The 17767-nt window shown below is 31.0% G+C and overlaps 1 protein-coding gene and 1 long non-coding RNA gene across 6 annotated transcripts; both read right to left on the bottom strand.

The window, feature by feature from the left end:
- Window positions 1–247: 247 nt before the first annotated feature.
- On the bottom strand, window positions 248–9704 carry LOC107896234 (inositol 1,3,4-trisphosphate 5/6-kinase 4). Of its 4 annotated transcripts, XR_005902753.1 has the most exons (14): window positions 9478–9704; window positions 8736–9027; window positions 8600–8635; window positions 6481–6670; window positions 6197–6291; window positions 5828–5896; window positions 5429–5631; window positions 5031–5184; window positions 4121–4234; window positions 2856–2918; window positions 2306–2451; window positions 2067–2205; window positions 814–1043; window positions 248–391 (listed from the first exon to the last, which is right to left on the bottom strand). XR_005902753.1 is itself a non-coding variant. In XM_016821344.2 (13 exons), the coding sequence occupies exons 2-13, from the start codon at window positions 8871–8873 to the stop codon at window positions 906–908; spliced, it is 1485 nt and encodes a 494-aa protein (XP_016676833.2). In that variant the 5' UTR covers window positions 8874–9115; window positions 9478–9704; the 3' UTR covers window positions 447–905. The 4 variants fall into 4 exon arrangements, 3 of the variants coding, with proteins under 3 accessions (XP_016676833.2, XP_016676832.2, XP_016676834.2); XM_016821344.2 differs by lacking the exon at window positions 248–391 and having other exon boundaries at window positions 447–1043; window positions 8736–9115; XM_016821343.2 differs by lacking the exon at window positions 248–391 and having other exon boundaries at window positions 447–1043.
- Window positions 9705–11735: 2031 nt separating this feature from the next.
- On the bottom strand, window positions 11736–16309 carry LOC107896232 (uncharacterized). 2 transcript variants are annotated; one of them, XR_005902751.1, is made up of 4 exons: window positions 15909–16309; window positions 14781–14846; window positions 12867–12931; window positions 11736–11996 (listed from the first exon to the last, which is right to left on the bottom strand). It is a non-coding gene; the product is annotated as an uncharacterized lncRNA (long non-coding RNA). The 2 variants fall into 2 exon arrangements; XR_005902750.1 differs by having other exon boundaries at window positions 11736–11991.
- Between the last annotated feature and the right edge of the window lie 1458 nt (window positions 16310–17767).

Below are 17767 nucleotides of genomic sequence, written 5' to 3'. Positions count from 1 at the left end.
ATTTTACGGATAGAGCTCCTCGTATGATACTTTTACCTCCCATATGCATATTTTAAGGCTATCAATAAGATGCCTTCACATTACATTACATGGTTCATATAAATAGTAACTGCTTTGCTTGGTCTGAATTGAAATCGCCTCTATATATATATATATATATTTTTTGCATCTGAAATTGTCTCTAGTTGATGCTTGTGTTATTTCACTGTCATGTCTAATTTAAACTAGAAAGGGCATAAAACAAGAATTCGAAATCGTTGCACTACATTGAAATAACAAATGATCCACAACATTGTTACACTAATTTGGTCACAACCAGGAGAAGGGGAAAAGAAAACATTACTTCTTAAGGTCAAAGTATCACGGAAGTCGTCGAGACAATTTAGTCCCTCTACCAAAAAAATAATAATAATAATCAGAGTAAAGAGGTAAAATCATTAACGAAATAAAAGCAAACCCGTTGCTATGTGCAAGTCAAATGCTGACACCACTTTTAAATGATGTGTGGCATTTGATTCACATTAGCACATTTCTATGGTTTTAACATTAATCTTGTGAATGATTTTACATTTCTGTTTATGCTTCAAAAGTTTGAGGATTAAATTGGCTAGGTTTGAACTAAATAGCCTCACGGTGGGGACTAAATTATCAGTGTTATTCCCACAATTCATCTACCAAAACATAACCAAACTAATTTTCGTATCTTCTAATTTAAAACTCTCATGTTATATTATTTCTTAAAGCTACAACATGGATTTGACTCAATAATGAAACCATGTACTTATTGTCAACAAAAGGAAAATCCAAACTCACTCTGCTTTTGTTTTGACAGGATCCAAACCCGCTTTGCTTTTTCTTGTCTCTTGCTAATCATGGGACTCCATGGGAAGAGGAGCCATACTTCGCTACTTCACTGCTTTCGAATCTACCTTCTTTTTAATAGCATCCCAAAATGCAGGAACAGCCACATCGTCAGGAATTTCTTTGAATGACGGCAGGTAGTTTACATCCACAACGACATGATCGCCAGAACCTTCTTGAATCTGAGTACAGGAAACCGGAATAACCCCCATTAAAACATACCCATCATGATGACTCAAACCTAATAATTTTGGAAATGACCTGAATGCAATGCAAAATATATATATAATAAAACATGAGATGAGGAAAACATGAGATGAGGTGACATGACAAAATCATACAAGTCAGTAAGGTTTGCCAAAGGTATATGCTTTAACAATGGGGCATTGTAATGGAGTGGGACTACAGGTGAAAATAACAGAGGTAAAATGGAGTGGAAAGTGTCAAATTTTATATAAAAATATCATGTTAAACATGAAAATAACTCAAAAAGAAAAAAAACACAAACAGGATGCAGTACATAGATTGCCACAGAAATATCATTACAATCACTATAGAGACATGTTTAATAAAGGTTACATTACACTATCTCTTGCTTCTTTTTCAACCCAGAGCTTCATTCCAAGATGTCACCAAATTCCCTTGAATACCTCTGTTCAATGTCAATAGTTTCAAAGATCTTTCTCCATTACCAAGGCCAAGGTTGTCATTCACCCCAACTCCATCCCATGATTCTCAAAAGTCAGTTGAGATTATTCGGCATAAGGAAGGAGAAGAAACAAACAGTTGAAGTATCTATGTCATTCGACTCGGATGCAAGTTTTGAATATGGATTTGTATCTAAACACAGGCATCTCTAAATTTTTCTAAGTTTTTTCATATATATAGAATATGTTTAGAGGATTACATCCTTAATGCCCATTTCCGAATATGCATCAAACATGGTACTTCCAGAAAAATGAAGAGTCAGAACAACATAAAGTAATTGTGCTACTAGCAGGTCACCAAGGATTTAGTCAGATCCGGACATAGTTTATATACTAGACTAAAGCATTCGTCTTTATTTTCAATTTCTAATCATACAAATATACCTTTCTGCAGTTAACACCATTGCCTTAAATTAGAATGCACTGAAACAGATTTAATAAGAATATGATAGTTTTCACATAAGAAATATGCAGGCAAAGTTTATTCAAGCTACTCACAACAACGTCAAAGCCAAAAATAGTAAGACCCAGCCTCTTCGAAAGCCTCTCAGCAGCCTTGTTTACTAGCGCAAGATCAAGGCATGGATCCCGACCTTCAGAATGCTGGTTTGCGGTGGCAGTAGGTAGAGACTTTAAGCTGCCAAGGGTGCAACCACAGAAAATTTCTATAGAAGAATTCAATTTAAAAGCAAAAGGTTGCATTACACGGGGAAAAAAAGTGAAAGGAAACAGTGTACCTATCAAAGAGAAGAGGTTTTGATCCATTTTTTTCGGATGATTTTATCAAAACATCAGCATTAGGCATAGACTTCTTTACTGTGTGGAAAACTCTGTCACCCAGAACATAAAACTTGAACAAAGTGGATGAATGATCAACATATTCCTGCATTCCAAGGCATTTCCCACTTTAGAGCCAAGATTTCAACTACGAATAGATTGTCAGATTTAAAGTTTACGTAAATAGGTTTCATTGTAGCGCCATAGCTTGATCATTGATAAAATTAACTGAACTCCCTTTTTTTTGTGTGTGTTGCGGGTTAAAAAGTTTAGCACCTTAAATTGAAAGGTCCCCATGGAATTGTATAAGACAAGCACAAAGAAATGGAAGAACATGATCTAATAAGCAGAAAAAGGAGCAGCATACAAATTGCAAGGAACTAGTATTAAAACTGAAATTATGAATAATTGTATATATATTTCAAGAGACGAGCCGCAGGATTTAACAATAAAACATGTAACCATCATTTACTTGATGTGAAAAACTTTGAAATATTAGCGGATGCTTACCTGAATGACAGCAGGTAGTGGAACATTCAAAACCTTGAAGTCTTCAACTTGAAAGACAATTGCCTGTTAATGACAATATTTAGCTTTTCTGAAGTACAAAATTTTGGTAAAGTTGATGGAAGAAATGACAATCATAGTTCGTTTAAATTGAATCATAGTGTCCGAAATAAGAGTTGCAATAATTTAAAAATGCCGCCAAGCTAAATTAGTAGGTGATAAGTTATTTTGTTTTCTCTGAATATGGATTGATATTAGACAAATTATCATCTTCTTGTGCTTGTAGTAATATAATGCGAGACTATAAAACAGAATACCAATCATTCATTCAAATAAAGATAATTTAACATGTTTCAGAAATGCCTAAGTTGCATTACAGGAATTACCGAAGGGAAAAAATATAGGGCTGTAGTGTTAGAAAATAATTTCCATTTCCCAATTCCATTTACATCTTAAATAAGATCAAACATATAATTTATAGGATAAAGCAAAGTACTCTAAATGTAATTAAAAAATGAGAAAACCATTCGTAATAAGCCCAATTTTACAGCAAAGGGGAAACAAAGATTTCAAATCTGCCTATCATCCTTATTTCATTGATTATCAATAATGTGAAATAGAGATGGAGAAATGGAAAAGAATTTTCTAAAACTACACTGGTGCTTAATTTCTTGACCAAATAAACCAAAAAAATAAAGCATTCTACCAAGCTTATAGAAGATATGGCTATGCTGCCACTGCAAGGAAAAATCTTCTTCTTGTTGTTTTAATGATATAATTATGTAATCCATATCTTGAAGACTAAGGCAATTTATCATCCTGTCTTCTTGCTATTATGCTGCTTTAAGAGAACTACCACCATCGCTATTAAGTGGTAACAGATTATACACAGATGATGAGATATAACAGTAATGCTTCTTTGCTTTAGATAAAGATAAACTTCTCATCATTAAGATCTTATATCTACATTTCCAACTTAAAGAACACAACACTATGACCAGAAAGTGGGAACGAAGAGAGGAATACTGTAAGGCTTCACCAAGCAGATAATGTTTTATGCTGACATGAAATGGAAATAACGAAGTAGATTAGTCAGAAAAGAACATTTTGACTAAAGCAACAAGAACTCAGGGAAAGAAAGTAGCATTTGTAACAAATGTAAGAAAAATAATTTACGGAAATCTAGGTTTCTCTTATGTGTTTCCTCCGCAATAAGATAATCCAAACTCATGGTACAAGAAGGGATTTGAATTTAAGGAAATATTTACCATACTGTGAGCATCAGCTACGCCACAAGCAACCTGCGGTTTCACTATACTTGGAAGAGATAATGTTGCATCATGCAGTCTTTGTACCAAATCAGGTTCATCAAAACTGTTAACCTGAATATTTGAGTGGAAAACATGCAAAAAGACTGTTAAACTCGGGGAGAAACATATGAAGAACATAAAACATAATTGTTTAATTGTTCTTGAACAACAGACAAAAGGTAGGGTGAGAGCAAATGCAGCCTTTTACTTTTTTCCCCTTATTTTGAGGGAAAAACAGGAGGGGTGGGGGAAGGTTGGACTTGATCGTTTAAAGTACAGATATTTCGAGGAAAACAAAGGTTATCCATGAACCTCAATTATTTTTCTAATGAAAAAGTATCATCATAATTCAGCCATTGTCATGCACCAAAATAAAATCAAACTGCCCAATAAATTAACAAAAAGAATTTCATGAGAAACTAGGACCACAACCTAAAATTGTCGTCACAGAGGCCACTCCATAATCTGGCCTAGACATTTATTCAAGTGTATGCAACAACAACAATATTATCTCAACAACCAAGTCTTCATTAGGGAAAACATAATATGTTCCACCTTATAATATATGCCTCATGATATATGAAACCAACCCATATACAAATGCACCCAACTCAAGGCAAGACTGGGAAAAAGATGAATTACATAGATCTCATTTCAGTCTGGAACTCTTGGGCATTACAATTACAAAAAGTAACCTAGTTGCAGTACACGAAAAACAAGAAGAAACCCCAAACTCCTATCATTTATATATCCAATTTCAATTTCCTTATCATAAAACATTTTGACAAGTTTATTGCATAAAGTAATACTAGTAGTTTTCACATGACCTGCAAAACAAGTTTATAATATATATGTTCAGGTAAAAGACCTTGAGAAAGTGAGGAGCCCTGACTTTGCAGCGTCCCCCTACGTTAAGATCCTCTAGCCCAAGTAAAAGTTGTTGGATCTTTAACCGATCAAGTACAGGGTAAATACTATTAAGTGGATCAACTTCGAAGCAGTCATTGTGATTTTCAATATGCCTGTAATGCATCAGCACTATTTAAAAAGCAGTTCTATGAGTATCACATCCTCAAACTAAAATTATTCAAGGACTACGAACTAAATTAACATTTTTCTTATATAAATACTCAAGATTAAGATGACAGTACTTTTCCAAACACAAATGTCCAAAGATAAGAAAGCCGAAAAGCTTTATACATTATTCAGTTACATGTGAGTGCATAGGTGCATGCATAAGATGGATAAATTGGAGTTAAAAGTTACCTTTGCAGTTCTTGCATTCCTTTCGTGTAACCAATCCAGTAGGAAGATTCTGAGGAGCTATTTAATTCAATGGACACAATTTCATCAGTTGCTTTATGGAGAATCACATCAACCTCTTCTAATTGTTTTGAAATAGGAAGTTCAAAAGTTAAGGGCAAAAACATCAACCCATTCGGAGTTGGACACATTGGCAAGGCACCCCTCTACAAAATACACCAAAAATGAGCTTTGGTTGGTCAATAATCACAAAATTAACTTCAAAAATACATAGCTTGAGTAGGTTTCTAGCAAATATGAAAGGATAGGAAAAATCATAACTTATAGGTTTGTACTTATTTTTAGTACATTTTTTCCCCCCAAAGAGAACAGAATAATTTCATTTTCCGTCAAAGGGCTAACCTTGGCGAAATCTTCCTCGCGAGAAGGCTTCATAATGTAACCAACCGTCACAACATCATTGCTTATTGCCTGAGAAAAATGTGAAAGAAGTCATGAAAGGTTGTTTTCTTTCGAGTTACCTAAAGCTTGTTTAAAAGTAAATTTATTTCTAGGCCAATACTTACTATTTGTGATTTTCTAGAGACAAACCTATATTTATTATAAATATATACCATTTATATTACTTTATTTTTTTTGGTTCTTCATAATTATCCCGATGACATCTGAAGTTTTTAGGTGGCTAGAGAATACAAAGATCCAAGGATTTGGCAGCTTGTTAAGATTCAAACGAGTAAAAGAGATGAATAGAAAAGGGTGATGAGAGGTGACCTTTTTATTTAGGCGGCAAATAGTCAAAGGAAGCTCTTCAAATTTCTCCATATAAATCCTGTTTGACTTGTGGAGTACACTGGTAACTTCATCATCTGGGGAAAAAAGGGAGCAATTTTGACCAAGCAAAAAGCATGAATTTGGGTCAAGCTGAAGAAGCCGCTCTCTTCGACACAATAGACATTGATAAACACTAGTAGGATCTCTAGAAACGTAGGTTTATGCATAATTGCAGAGAAAAAACCAACAGAACCTTAGGAATGAAAAGATTAAACAGCACTCACCAAGAGCAATTGAGAAGTATGTGCAGGTTATTTTGGGAGAGGCATCATGGTTAGGAAGGAGATACAAAATGGTGCCTGAGATATGAGACCAAGTTTGGGCAATCTCACGTGATGCAATGTCCAGGGAAGATGCCGTCAAAGGAAGGCATTCAAAAGAGTGTAGCTTAGCCATTGTCTGCAGGAGATTAACCTAAGAAAAAAAACATGTTCGATGATTCATTCTGTGTAAATATTATTATGTTCAATAGAGATGATCGATGTTACACAGGCTCAGGGTTATTCCTAGATAGAAGCATCTAATAGCGGCATGTTATAAAGACTCAAGGAAGTATGGATACGAGTATATGTTCGATATGGCTATGAAATTTTTTTTATCTAAATTTTTCCAAATCCATGGAATACCATACTACCATATCCATCCATGTCCAAATATGTTGTCCCCAACATGAATGCTGAACACAAGATCTATAATCTATCATATATATAAAAACATGAGTTTGAAAAAAATTTTGAATCAACGAGAATACCCTTTTTTCAATCATATTACAAAATTGACATCTAAATATAATTATATTTTAATTTAAAATAATTAATTAAGGCTTAAATAATTTTTATAATATATATTTATAATGATATTCGTCCCAATTTATTTTAATATGGAGGGATTCTTTTAAGTTTGTCAAATTTAGTCTCTTTCATTGATCAAACAAAACTATCGAGTTTTGATTTGAATAGAATTTTAAAGGTAATATAGATAAAATATTAGAGTTATATATCAATTAAAAATTAAGTTTAGCTCTATAAATAGCATCCAATAGTTAGTCATATTCAATCAAAGGATCCAAAAGAATGGACCATTAAATCAAATCATGAGGTTCTTCGAAGAGGCAATATCAAATCATATTCGAACAATAATGACACCAGAAAGATGAAACGTTATTTTAATTGATGATGAGAATTATGATATTGTTTTTTAATTGATTATGAGAATTATGGAATTGTTTTTTTTTAAGTTGTTTATACTACACGAAGCAATCACTCTTAAAATCGTTTTTTTATTTATTTAGGTTTATTTCGAAAAAGAGGTTTAAATTTCAACAATTATTTTTTAATCATTATTATTATATGTGTTTATTAATTTAATGTAAATATATTTTTGTATTTATCATGAACTAATATTATAATTTTTGAATGTATTCAATGTTTAGTTTATCTTTCTTAGTTAATATTGATTTTTTAATAAATATGAATTGTCATTTATTTCTTATACACTATTAAAGAATAACTTCTCTAATTCATAAAACAATTTTTTATAATTTTGTTACTTTTAATTATAAGGAAAAAATATATATGAATAAGCAAATAAATATAATTTTATTATTACTATTTTCTTGCATCTTTAATTTTTTGTTTTGGAGCTTAAAGTGGATGAAGGAAGAAATTGTGTTACGCGTTATAATACTACAATAATTTTGGGTTGCAAATTCCTTTCTTTTTTTTCTTTTTTTTTTCTTTTTTTATTGGTGAAAAACTGCCTAAACTAAATATTCATACCTATAACATTTTAAAAAACCATACTCTTTACAAACCCATAATAAGTGTTAAAGTAATCATCTTAAATTACATTTTCATTATAAATTAAATTATTAAATTTAATCAATAATAAATATCTTATTATTTTAATTATTTCTATTTAAATCGATATTAATTCTATCATCAAAGGACAAAAACATAAAAAAGGATACATACACAAAATATGCAGTGTCCAAAGAGGGTGGTACTACATGACAAACATATATGAAACATTTATTTTATAATGAAAATAACATTATTATTTAATATTGATAAAACCATTAATTTATTCATTGATTTTTTAGAGATTAAAAAAAAATTAAGATTGAAGAATAAAAAGTATAAATTTGCAGAATGTCCATATTTCAAACATGGTATACATATATTTTTTTTAATATTGTACAATTATTTTATTACGATTTGAAAGTCTTTTTTTTTAATATTATATATCAATTATTTTTTATAAACAACACAAACATGCAACTGGAATGCTGCCAGCAGAAAAGAAAAAGAACAAAGTAATCTCTTCAGGTTTCATTTCACTTACTTGCTCAGCTGAAACAGGCAACACATAGGAAATGGCCTGCAATTAAGAGAGAGGAGAGCAATGGGCAATGCAAATCGAATCAAAACAAACAAGGTCAAAAAATAGAAAAGCATGAATTTATAAAATTAATTTATACCGTTTGAATATTGGAAAATCGGAGCTTGCGGAGCAAGGAAAGAGTTCCGTTGCTCTTGAAATTCTCGGGCTGTATGGTCCCATATTGAAGCAACGCATGGTCTACTATCACTCCCCTCACAGCTTCACCCATTAGCATAAAATTAAATCAAAATAATTACGTTCTCACAAAAAGATTAACACATTGCAGCAGCCATTGGTGTTGTCGCACAGTTGGGCTCCTTCAACCAAATCTCTTTTATATCATCGCTATCGGAATCTGAATGTCAGTGAGCAATCCATCACCATTCGACCTAAATAAGGAAAAAAAGCCGAAAACTGGACTTAAGCTTTGGCTCGTTCGATCAGTTTAATTGTTCTCCCTTAGCTTAAGCTTTAAGCCTACAGCAAAGTAGATAGTGATAAAAAAAATTTAATTGTATGATATTCCTTTTTCAAGGGATTCGAATAGCTAAACGTTGAGATCGCGGTGTGAATAAATTTGGGTAACGGCCGCGAAATAACGCCGTAACGGGGAATAGCTGCAAAATGGGTCCGGTATACCCGTTTTCACCGATTTTTTTAAAAAAAGAAAAAGAAAATTGTCAAAGTTACTGATACTGAGCTCAGTAGGCAGGCTTTAGAAAAAAAAGAAAGATTCTCAGTTTCTCAAATATCTAATCCAGCCAAAAACCAAGCAACCCATCATTCTCTCATCTACAATACGCATCAAGAGTCAAGAAATTGCTTAAATTTTCAAGTACCTATTTTCACTTGAGTCTTTCTTGATCTTTGTTTTGTTTCTCCATTTTTTATGCTGGCGTGAGGAGGAGGAGAAAGGACTAAGCAAGGATTAAAATTTAGATCTTAGATTCATAAGATTTTTATGGGAGAACTTTTTGGGTTAAAAAATAAAGTTCTCTAGCATTCTGTTTGGGAAAGAAGGAAAGAAAGAAACAAAAAATTTGCTAGGGAAGGTTATAATTTGTGAATCTTGATGGTGAGGGGCCATGAGATTGTTTTTATGGGTTCGGCCTGAGTTTGGGGATTTGGGTATTTGAGTGGGCATGGGTGGGTGGCTGATGGTATTTGGACTTTAATTATTGAGTTGATTTTATGTTTAACACATAATTTTAATCCAATATTTTTATGGTTTATTTGATTATTAGTTATAATTGTTGGTTATTTTGATGGATTATTTGATAATTAGTTATATTTGTTAATTATTTTGATGGATTGTTGATGATTAATTATATTTGTTAATTATTTTGGTTGGTTATTGGAGGCTAATTTGTTGCAATATGTTAAAAATAATAATTTTAAAAATAGGTCGATTTTTGAAAAATTAAAAAAATAAGTTGATTTAGAGTGAGTGTGTGAAAACACATCTAATTAGACAAGTTTTCTACATAGTTAGCAGGAAAATACGCCCAACTGAACTTATTTTCCTTTGAATATGGAAAAGATTTCAGTTTCATCTTGTTCCTTTTATGATTATTGTTTTATATTTTCTTGTTGGATATTTTTGTTTTCATGCTTTTTAAGTATTTTTTACATAAAAATCTCAACTCCTATAATTTTTTTAAGCTTCATTTTCATGGTTGCGTTGTTTTTCTCTTTCATGTTTATTCATTTTACTTTTAGTCGGAGAAACTAAACCTAAAAGTAGTTGGTTGATGAATATGTAGGTAAATTAAAATTTTAGGACAAATGACTAAATCGTATAAAGTGAACTAAATCAAATAGACCAAAAATCATAAAAAGTGATGCCCCTAAGAGAATATTGAGGCAAGTGAAATTGAAATGTGATATTATTGTGCACTTGTTCATTAGTCTTAGGTTAACCAGTGAAATCAAAAGATAAATTGAAACTAATTCATTTAAGTTGGTAAATTTGAGATCGAAAGATAAAATTGAGCCACTAGTAATTTACATGATTTAAGTCTCTTATTTGGATGTCAGTGAATCACGTCGAAATCAACCAACCACCATTAGTTATTTATTGGACAGTCTCTTAATTTTACATTCTTTGCAATTCAGTCCTTATAGTAGCATATTTAATTTTATTGCAACATTTTATTGTTACGAATTAGTGTACTATAAAATTGTATTAGTGGACGCTTAGATTCTATTGTGTATGCTAGCTATCGCTCAATTGTCATCTCCTTTGGGTTCGATCATTAGAAAACTTCTATGTTCCATTGTAACATTATAAATATTACAACTGACCAATACGCTTGCAATAAAATTGTAATACCCCTACCCGTATTCATTGCCGGAATAGGGTACGAGGCATTACCAGAGTTTACGAATTAATTTTTTTTTATATTCAATATAGCCCCTTTATAAATATCTAACCTTCCCTGCAATATTAAATCGAGACCAATCCATATCAACCAAATCAATTCAACATATTTTCAAGATAAATTCATGCATATTTATAAGATAACGTCATCACATATCTAAAACCAGGTTTGTTAACCATACTAATGGCTAACTTTACATTAATTTCACGTTAACATTTACTTTATTAGCTTATACATGCCATTGATTTCCAAAATAAAGTTTCTTTATATACCGAAATCCTGAGGTTGACAGTGTGATGTGTCTCCGACCAAATCTGACCTCCGAGCTCTTAACACTACAAAACAGGGAAAAAGGAAACGGGCACTACAGGAAAACAGACTTTTAGCGACGTTTTGTTTTGCCTTTAGCGGCGTTTTTAAGCGCCAAGCGCCGCAAAAAAAACGTCGCTATATACACCGCCGCTAAAGACCAGGACTTTTCGCGGTGCTTTTTTAAAAAACGCCGCTAAAGACCAGGACCTTTAGCGGCGCTTTTTAAAAAACGCCGCTAAAGACGAGGACTTTTCGCGGCGCTTTTTAAAAAACGCCTCTAAGTTGCCCAGTTTTGCTATATATGTTTTTCCACCTATATCCAACCCTCCTGCAAGAAACTCAACCAAAAACAACAAATGTACAATGAAATCCAACCAAAACCCGCAAATTTAAATAATACAAAATTATACAAAAATATATTATATAAATTGTAAATGAATATTCAAAATATTCTTAAAATAATGTTAAAAGTTACAATAAAACAAATGTTTAAGATGGCGGATTTTAAAATTGCTGGAACATAGTCATCATAGACTGAATTTGTAGCTGGAGTTCATTGTATTTTCTGTTCTACTCCGCCTCCCTCGCTGCTGCCTCTGCCTCCCTCGCTGCTGCCTCCGCTCTAAGTTGAGAAATTTGCTCATCTGTGCTAGCTTGTATCTGAACTATACCTCATGGTTAAGTAAGCAAAATTTTACAATCACATACAAGCATATCTAAATAACCAAATTTCGCTTGCAACATAACCAATTCATACATTGCTCACTTGACTAACATTAATCATTTTTCATGTCATTTAGCCAAATCAAAACATGTCAATTTCATATGCTATAAATCATGCTGAAATTTCATATACACAAGTAAATCAATTTATATATATTCGGTCATTTAATAAGACTTCAATATAACAGTTAAATCATATTCATTCTTGCCATCGTAAACCAAACATAAATAGTCAAATATCATAGCCGAACATACAATAACATATATATATAACAATTTGACCTTTACATCCCAAATCACCAAAATTCATGACATAAGTACATATGTATTCATTTATCTATCATCAACCAAATATAACAGCTCATCACTGCCATTTCCCAAACTAATAAATAAACAAATTACAGTCAAAATGTAATTCAATAATAAACCATACCCAAAACACATCCAACAACCGTACTTAATTCACTTGAGCCGAATTATAACAACCACAAATGCATATCATACCAATTAACAATCTTACCAAGATGAGCTAATTATAAACCATACTCATCATTACTTCATACCAAATCATATATCTAAGTAAAATGATTTTTTTCAAAATCATCATGATGAAACTATTATTTATGTGAATTTTGAACTAAAACGTACCTTAATAATTTCAACAAGCAAACAGAGGCTGGAGTAAAAAAAATTGTATTTCTTAAATAAGTTAAAGCAAAAATGAATAGAAATAAGTTAAGTAATTTAGCAACAAAACATGTCCAGCATAAATCAAATACAGCATGGAATTAAAAATGAGTAAAAAGAAATACCTGCAGGAAAATATTCATCAAGCATTTATAAAGCTTTTTAAACCCAATACTGGAAAGCTATTAACCTGCAAATAAAGTAACATATATGAAAAATATATTGGCTATATTTAAAATTTTAATAAAAATCTAAAATATTAAATATTAAACTAAAAATATATTTCTTTATAAATCTGAATAAGTCTAAAACGAGATTAAGTTAATCATTTAAAAATATGAAATAGAATTGAATAAAATTTTAAACCTATAATTTGGATTGAGTCAAATTCAGACAAACATAAAGAAGTTCACCGGCAATCAAGAGTTCATCCAATATAAAGTAGGCCTTCAATGTCAAACAGGAACAAAAGTTAAAGCATTTATAAATTATCTATAAGAAAAAGGGTAAAAAGTAATTCACCAATACCCTAGAATCTATATCAAAATTACACATGTACCTCCTATTTTCATCAACTGTATTTTCCCGATGGATGCAATTATTCGGACACCAATACTTTTGTTGACATCATGATCAAAATGCACGAGTTGATATAGCACAGAACTTAAATTCACAAGTTGATACAACACGTAACTTATTTGGAAGACCCAAAAAACCCACACATAATTATCAGTCCACCGCAACATGAAGGATAGATTCCAAAACATAAAAGTAATATATTTTTACACAAGAAAATTTTATAAAAGAACACATACATGTATCCAACCAAAAATCAGAACAAATCAAAATCTAGAAGCACGATACAATAAAGATATTAATCACCATCAGATGTTAAATTAACACATACTAAAAGTTCAAAACAAATAAAATGAAGGTATAAAAACTTAACAGGATTAATCCTAACTAATAACCAAAATAACATTCAAATATCAAATTTTCTCAAAATCTCCTGTTAACCAAACTGAATTTTTTATGGTTAACCAACAAATCGAATTTGGTCAGTTAATTCAGCTAAAAATTAAAGAATATTAGCAACAAATTATAAATTGAATTTCATGACCATGTCAAATTTTCAGCTATCTTATAATTTGAATATTAGCAACATATCTTACAGCTATTTGCCCATTTAGTGAGGGAACTGTCATTAGCTACCATAATCTTAACTTGGTATCAACAAATCTAAATTTGAATTAATTTAATTTGATTTGTTCATTAAAAACCAACAGCTTGAATTTGAAAATAAAATGATGTGATTCAACTCATAAACTATATAATTGAAATTCAAAATTGATCGATTCATAGAAAAAGTTCAAAACTTTTAATTTAATTTGACTTTTTTCAAAACTAGCATGCCCTGACAAGACTAATATTAACACAAGATTTCAGCATGGCATGGTTAGAACTTAGAAGTAGTCTGTAACTTTTATCTATAAACATTCAATTTTGCATTTGGAGCACGAAAGTAGCTTTGGCATAGGTCAAATCAAGTAGCAAAGGCTGACCATGGAACTGAAATTAATCAACCATCCCCTGCTGGCTCTGATTTCTTATTGGCACTTAGAAATGAATAATGATGGCATCCGGATCAGCCATAAATGTTACCAACAAACTATCCGTAATTTGATTTTTATATATTAGATTAAAAAGTAAATTGATATTTTAATTAAGAATTTTGTACATTTTTACTATTAAAAACGGGTCCTTATATGCTACCGGTAACTGTCTGGTTATTTCATCATCCACGACAGTTTTAATGGTAGAAATAAATGAAATTTTTAATAGAAATTAATTTATCTATTTTTTAAATAAAAGACACAAAATATAATTCAACTCTTAATACAGAAATCTTTCTACTACATTTGGTCAGTTAAGATATGTTGCTAATATCTGAGTAATATTCAAAATTTCATATTCAAAGACAAAAATTTCAAGCATAAGCGAACAATCAAAAGCAAAATAGAAATAAAAGTTGGGAATACCTTCAGGGATTGTGAGAAGAGGCTGAGAAGAGCAATCGCAAAGGCGAGCAAAGACGTGAATAGCATCTACAAAAGACGAACTAAACTATTAGTCGCCTTACTGAGAACTTGTTTATTGTTTGATTATAATAAAATAAAATAATATTTATATTTGATTATTTCATATCTAAATAATAAGAAATATGTTTATTTATGGTTTGTCGGTTTACTATTCATGAACAGATTTTTAATTGTTTGTCGACATATTTACTTATATTAAGTTCACGAATAAGTTCATTTATTTAAACGAATGAACACAAACATACAAAAACAAGTGCAACTTTGGAATTCTTAACAAACACAATCAAACTTAAAAATAAACTAGCAAACATCAATAAAAGCTGTTCATTCAAGCTGAGTTTATTTACCACCTTCCATAAGCATCGTATAGCCAATACTACATATAAATAGGAAAAAAGGTTATTTTTCAAAGTTAATATTCTTGTTATTATAGTAAGCAAAAAGGAAATGCACAACCATGACATATATTCTATACGAATGATCTTGACATATAAAGGAAGCCCTAGGCAAATAACAGGACATAATCAATCTGATTCTCAGGACATAACCATTCAAAAGCTTCGGGGAATACGGTAAAAGTTGAAATGATTCCTGCAATAAATTGAATAATCAACATTCACTGCTCGAATTGAAATGAAAATTATAAGATGGATCTCATTCAATGCAAAATTCGTAGTTACAATTACAAATTCAACTTTAAAATACAAGATATCTAAGACTAGAAAGGTCCGTCAATAACTTAAATGGCATAATTATCGAAACTTATAACATAAAAGAGATCAAACCTTAACTAAATCAAACAAACTAATCGAAGGAACAAGCAATTAAAAACGCCATTGAATTTAATAAGAACTGCAAATCAATTACTGAAACTAAAGCACCAAAGATAAAAAAAATTAAAAATAAAGAGAAATCCATAATAATTTTATATACGTACACCAAAATTGAAGACGAAGATAAACAAGAAATTAAATAATTTATATTAGAATAAAAATAATTAAGATTTGAATATAGATTTAAAAATTTATTTTTCAAAAAGAAATAAAATAAAAAAAGGGAAGAGCGTACGGATTTGCGGTGTAGAGAACCAGCAGGGTGAAATCCCAAACAGCCACTCACCAAATCCTCATCATCTTTCTTCTTTTGGTCCTCAGCCGTACAGATCTTGGGAGGATCCAAAGCAGCTGCAGGACGGCTTCAGCATATGAGATCGAAAGACATGATTCCTTCCCCCCCCCCCGATAGAAGCAAAAGGAAGAGGCTAGGGTTTTAATTGAACGTTGAAAAGGAAATTGGAACAGTCAAATTGCACATCGCGTCTCTTCCATCAAGAGAGAAAATTTATGAGAAGGGGATTTTGATCGGTGAAAACAAAGGGAATAGAATCAGGGTTTTTAGCAGCGCAAAATTGGGGATTTAGGGGAGGGGTGAAAATAAAACGAGCGTTTATATGGAAACTGTATCTCAATTTTTTTTTGCGGCGTTTTTTTCCAAAAAACGCCACTATTGTTAAATTTTATTTTTTTTTCATTTTAACATATATTTTTTTCTATTCTTTTCTTTTAAAATTTTTGTGTTGAGATTATTATTTTTTGGAATTATTATTTTTTTAAATTTTGAATATTGATTTTTTTAACTGAAATATGGACTAACCTTAACAATGGTAAAGTGCATGAGTATACAATTGCACACTAAACCATTGTTAGAAAAAGAAACATTTATCGGGGATTTTGGATTTTGAATTGGGGAAAAAGGGGTGATTATTTTAAAGATTCGGATTAGGGAAAATGGGGAAATTACCTCTTACATAACCATAAATCATAAACCCTAAACTCATAATCCATAAACCTTAAAATAATAACTCATGCACTTTAAACTCTAAACCCTAAACTCTAAACTATAATGATAATTAATTCAATATTTTAAAATTAATACTATCTCTTTTATAATTATATAAGAAAATATTTATCATATAATTAAAAAATACTAACTAACCTAAACCCTAAACTCTTAATCCCTAAACATTAAACCCTTAACCCTTAACCCCTAACACCTAACCTTAAACCCAACCCTTAACCCACCTTTAAACCATAGTTAACTCATAAACCTTAAACCCATATAGCTTAAAACATAAACCTTAAACTATAATGATAATTAATTTAATATTTTAAATTCAATACTATCTCTTTTACGATTATATAAGAAAATATTTAATATATTGTATAACCATAAATTTTAATTATTGTTTTAAGGGTTATAGATTAGTGTTTATGATTATTGTATAATCATATGCCCTAAATCATAAACCTTAAACTATAATGATAATTAGTTCAATATTTTAAAATTAATACTATCTCTTTTACAATTATATAAGAAAATATTTAACATATGATGTACATCAACATCCATGTGATGTTTTTTGGGGTTTAGTATTTTAAGGGTTATAGTTTACGTTTTAAGATTTTTTAAGGTTTAGGAGTTTAGTGTTTTAAGGATTATAGATTAGTGTTTATGATTTTTTTGTAGGTTTAGGTTTTTAGGGGTTATATGACTTTTAGCGGCGTTTTACTAAAAGCGCCGCTAATACTCCGGTTTTTAGCGGCGTTTTACCAAAAGCGCCGCTAGTGCTCCGGTTTTTAGCGGCGTTTTACAAAAAGCGCCGCTAATGCTCCGATTTTTAGCGGCGTTTTAACAAAAAACGCCGCTATTGCTCTGTTTTTAGCGGCGTTTTTTGTAAAACACCGCTATTGCTCTATGTTTTATATTTTTTGTGGCGTTTTTTGATAAAACGCCGCTAAAGCCCTGTTTTCCTGTAGTGGGGATAAGCACTTTGTGCTTAATAAGCTCATGTAACAAGAATTATACTCCTAATATTTTCAATACAATACAATAAACATCCATATATCCATTCAATGCATTATTACCCT

The sequence above is a fragment of the Gossypium hirsutum genome, chromosome A10 (genome assembly GCF_007990345.1).
Source record: "Gossypium hirsutum isolate 1008001.06 chromosome A10, Gossypium_hirsutum_v2.1, whole genome shotgun sequence".
Lineage (NCBI taxonomy): Eukaryota > Viridiplantae > Streptophyta > Magnoliopsida > Malvales > Malvaceae > Gossypium > Gossypium hirsutum.
This window is presented reverse-complemented; position numbering and strand designations above follow the sequence as displayed.

Bases quoted from the DNA above. Each gene is read 5' to 3' on its own strand.
- LOC107896234 (XM_016821344.2), bottom strand. From the start codon at position 8,873: ATGCTAATGGGTGAAGCTGTGAGGGGAGTGATAGTAGACCATGCGTTG. The intron at 6,671-8,599 runs GTAAGTGAAATG...TTTTTTTCTTAG, and splicing joins TGCCTGTTTCAGCTGAGCAA to GTTAATCTCCTGCAGACAAT. The intron at 1,044-2,066 runs GTGAGTAGCTTG...TCCTGTACTCAG, and splicing joins TTTTTGGCTTTGACGTTGTT to ATTCAAGAAGGTTCTGGCGA.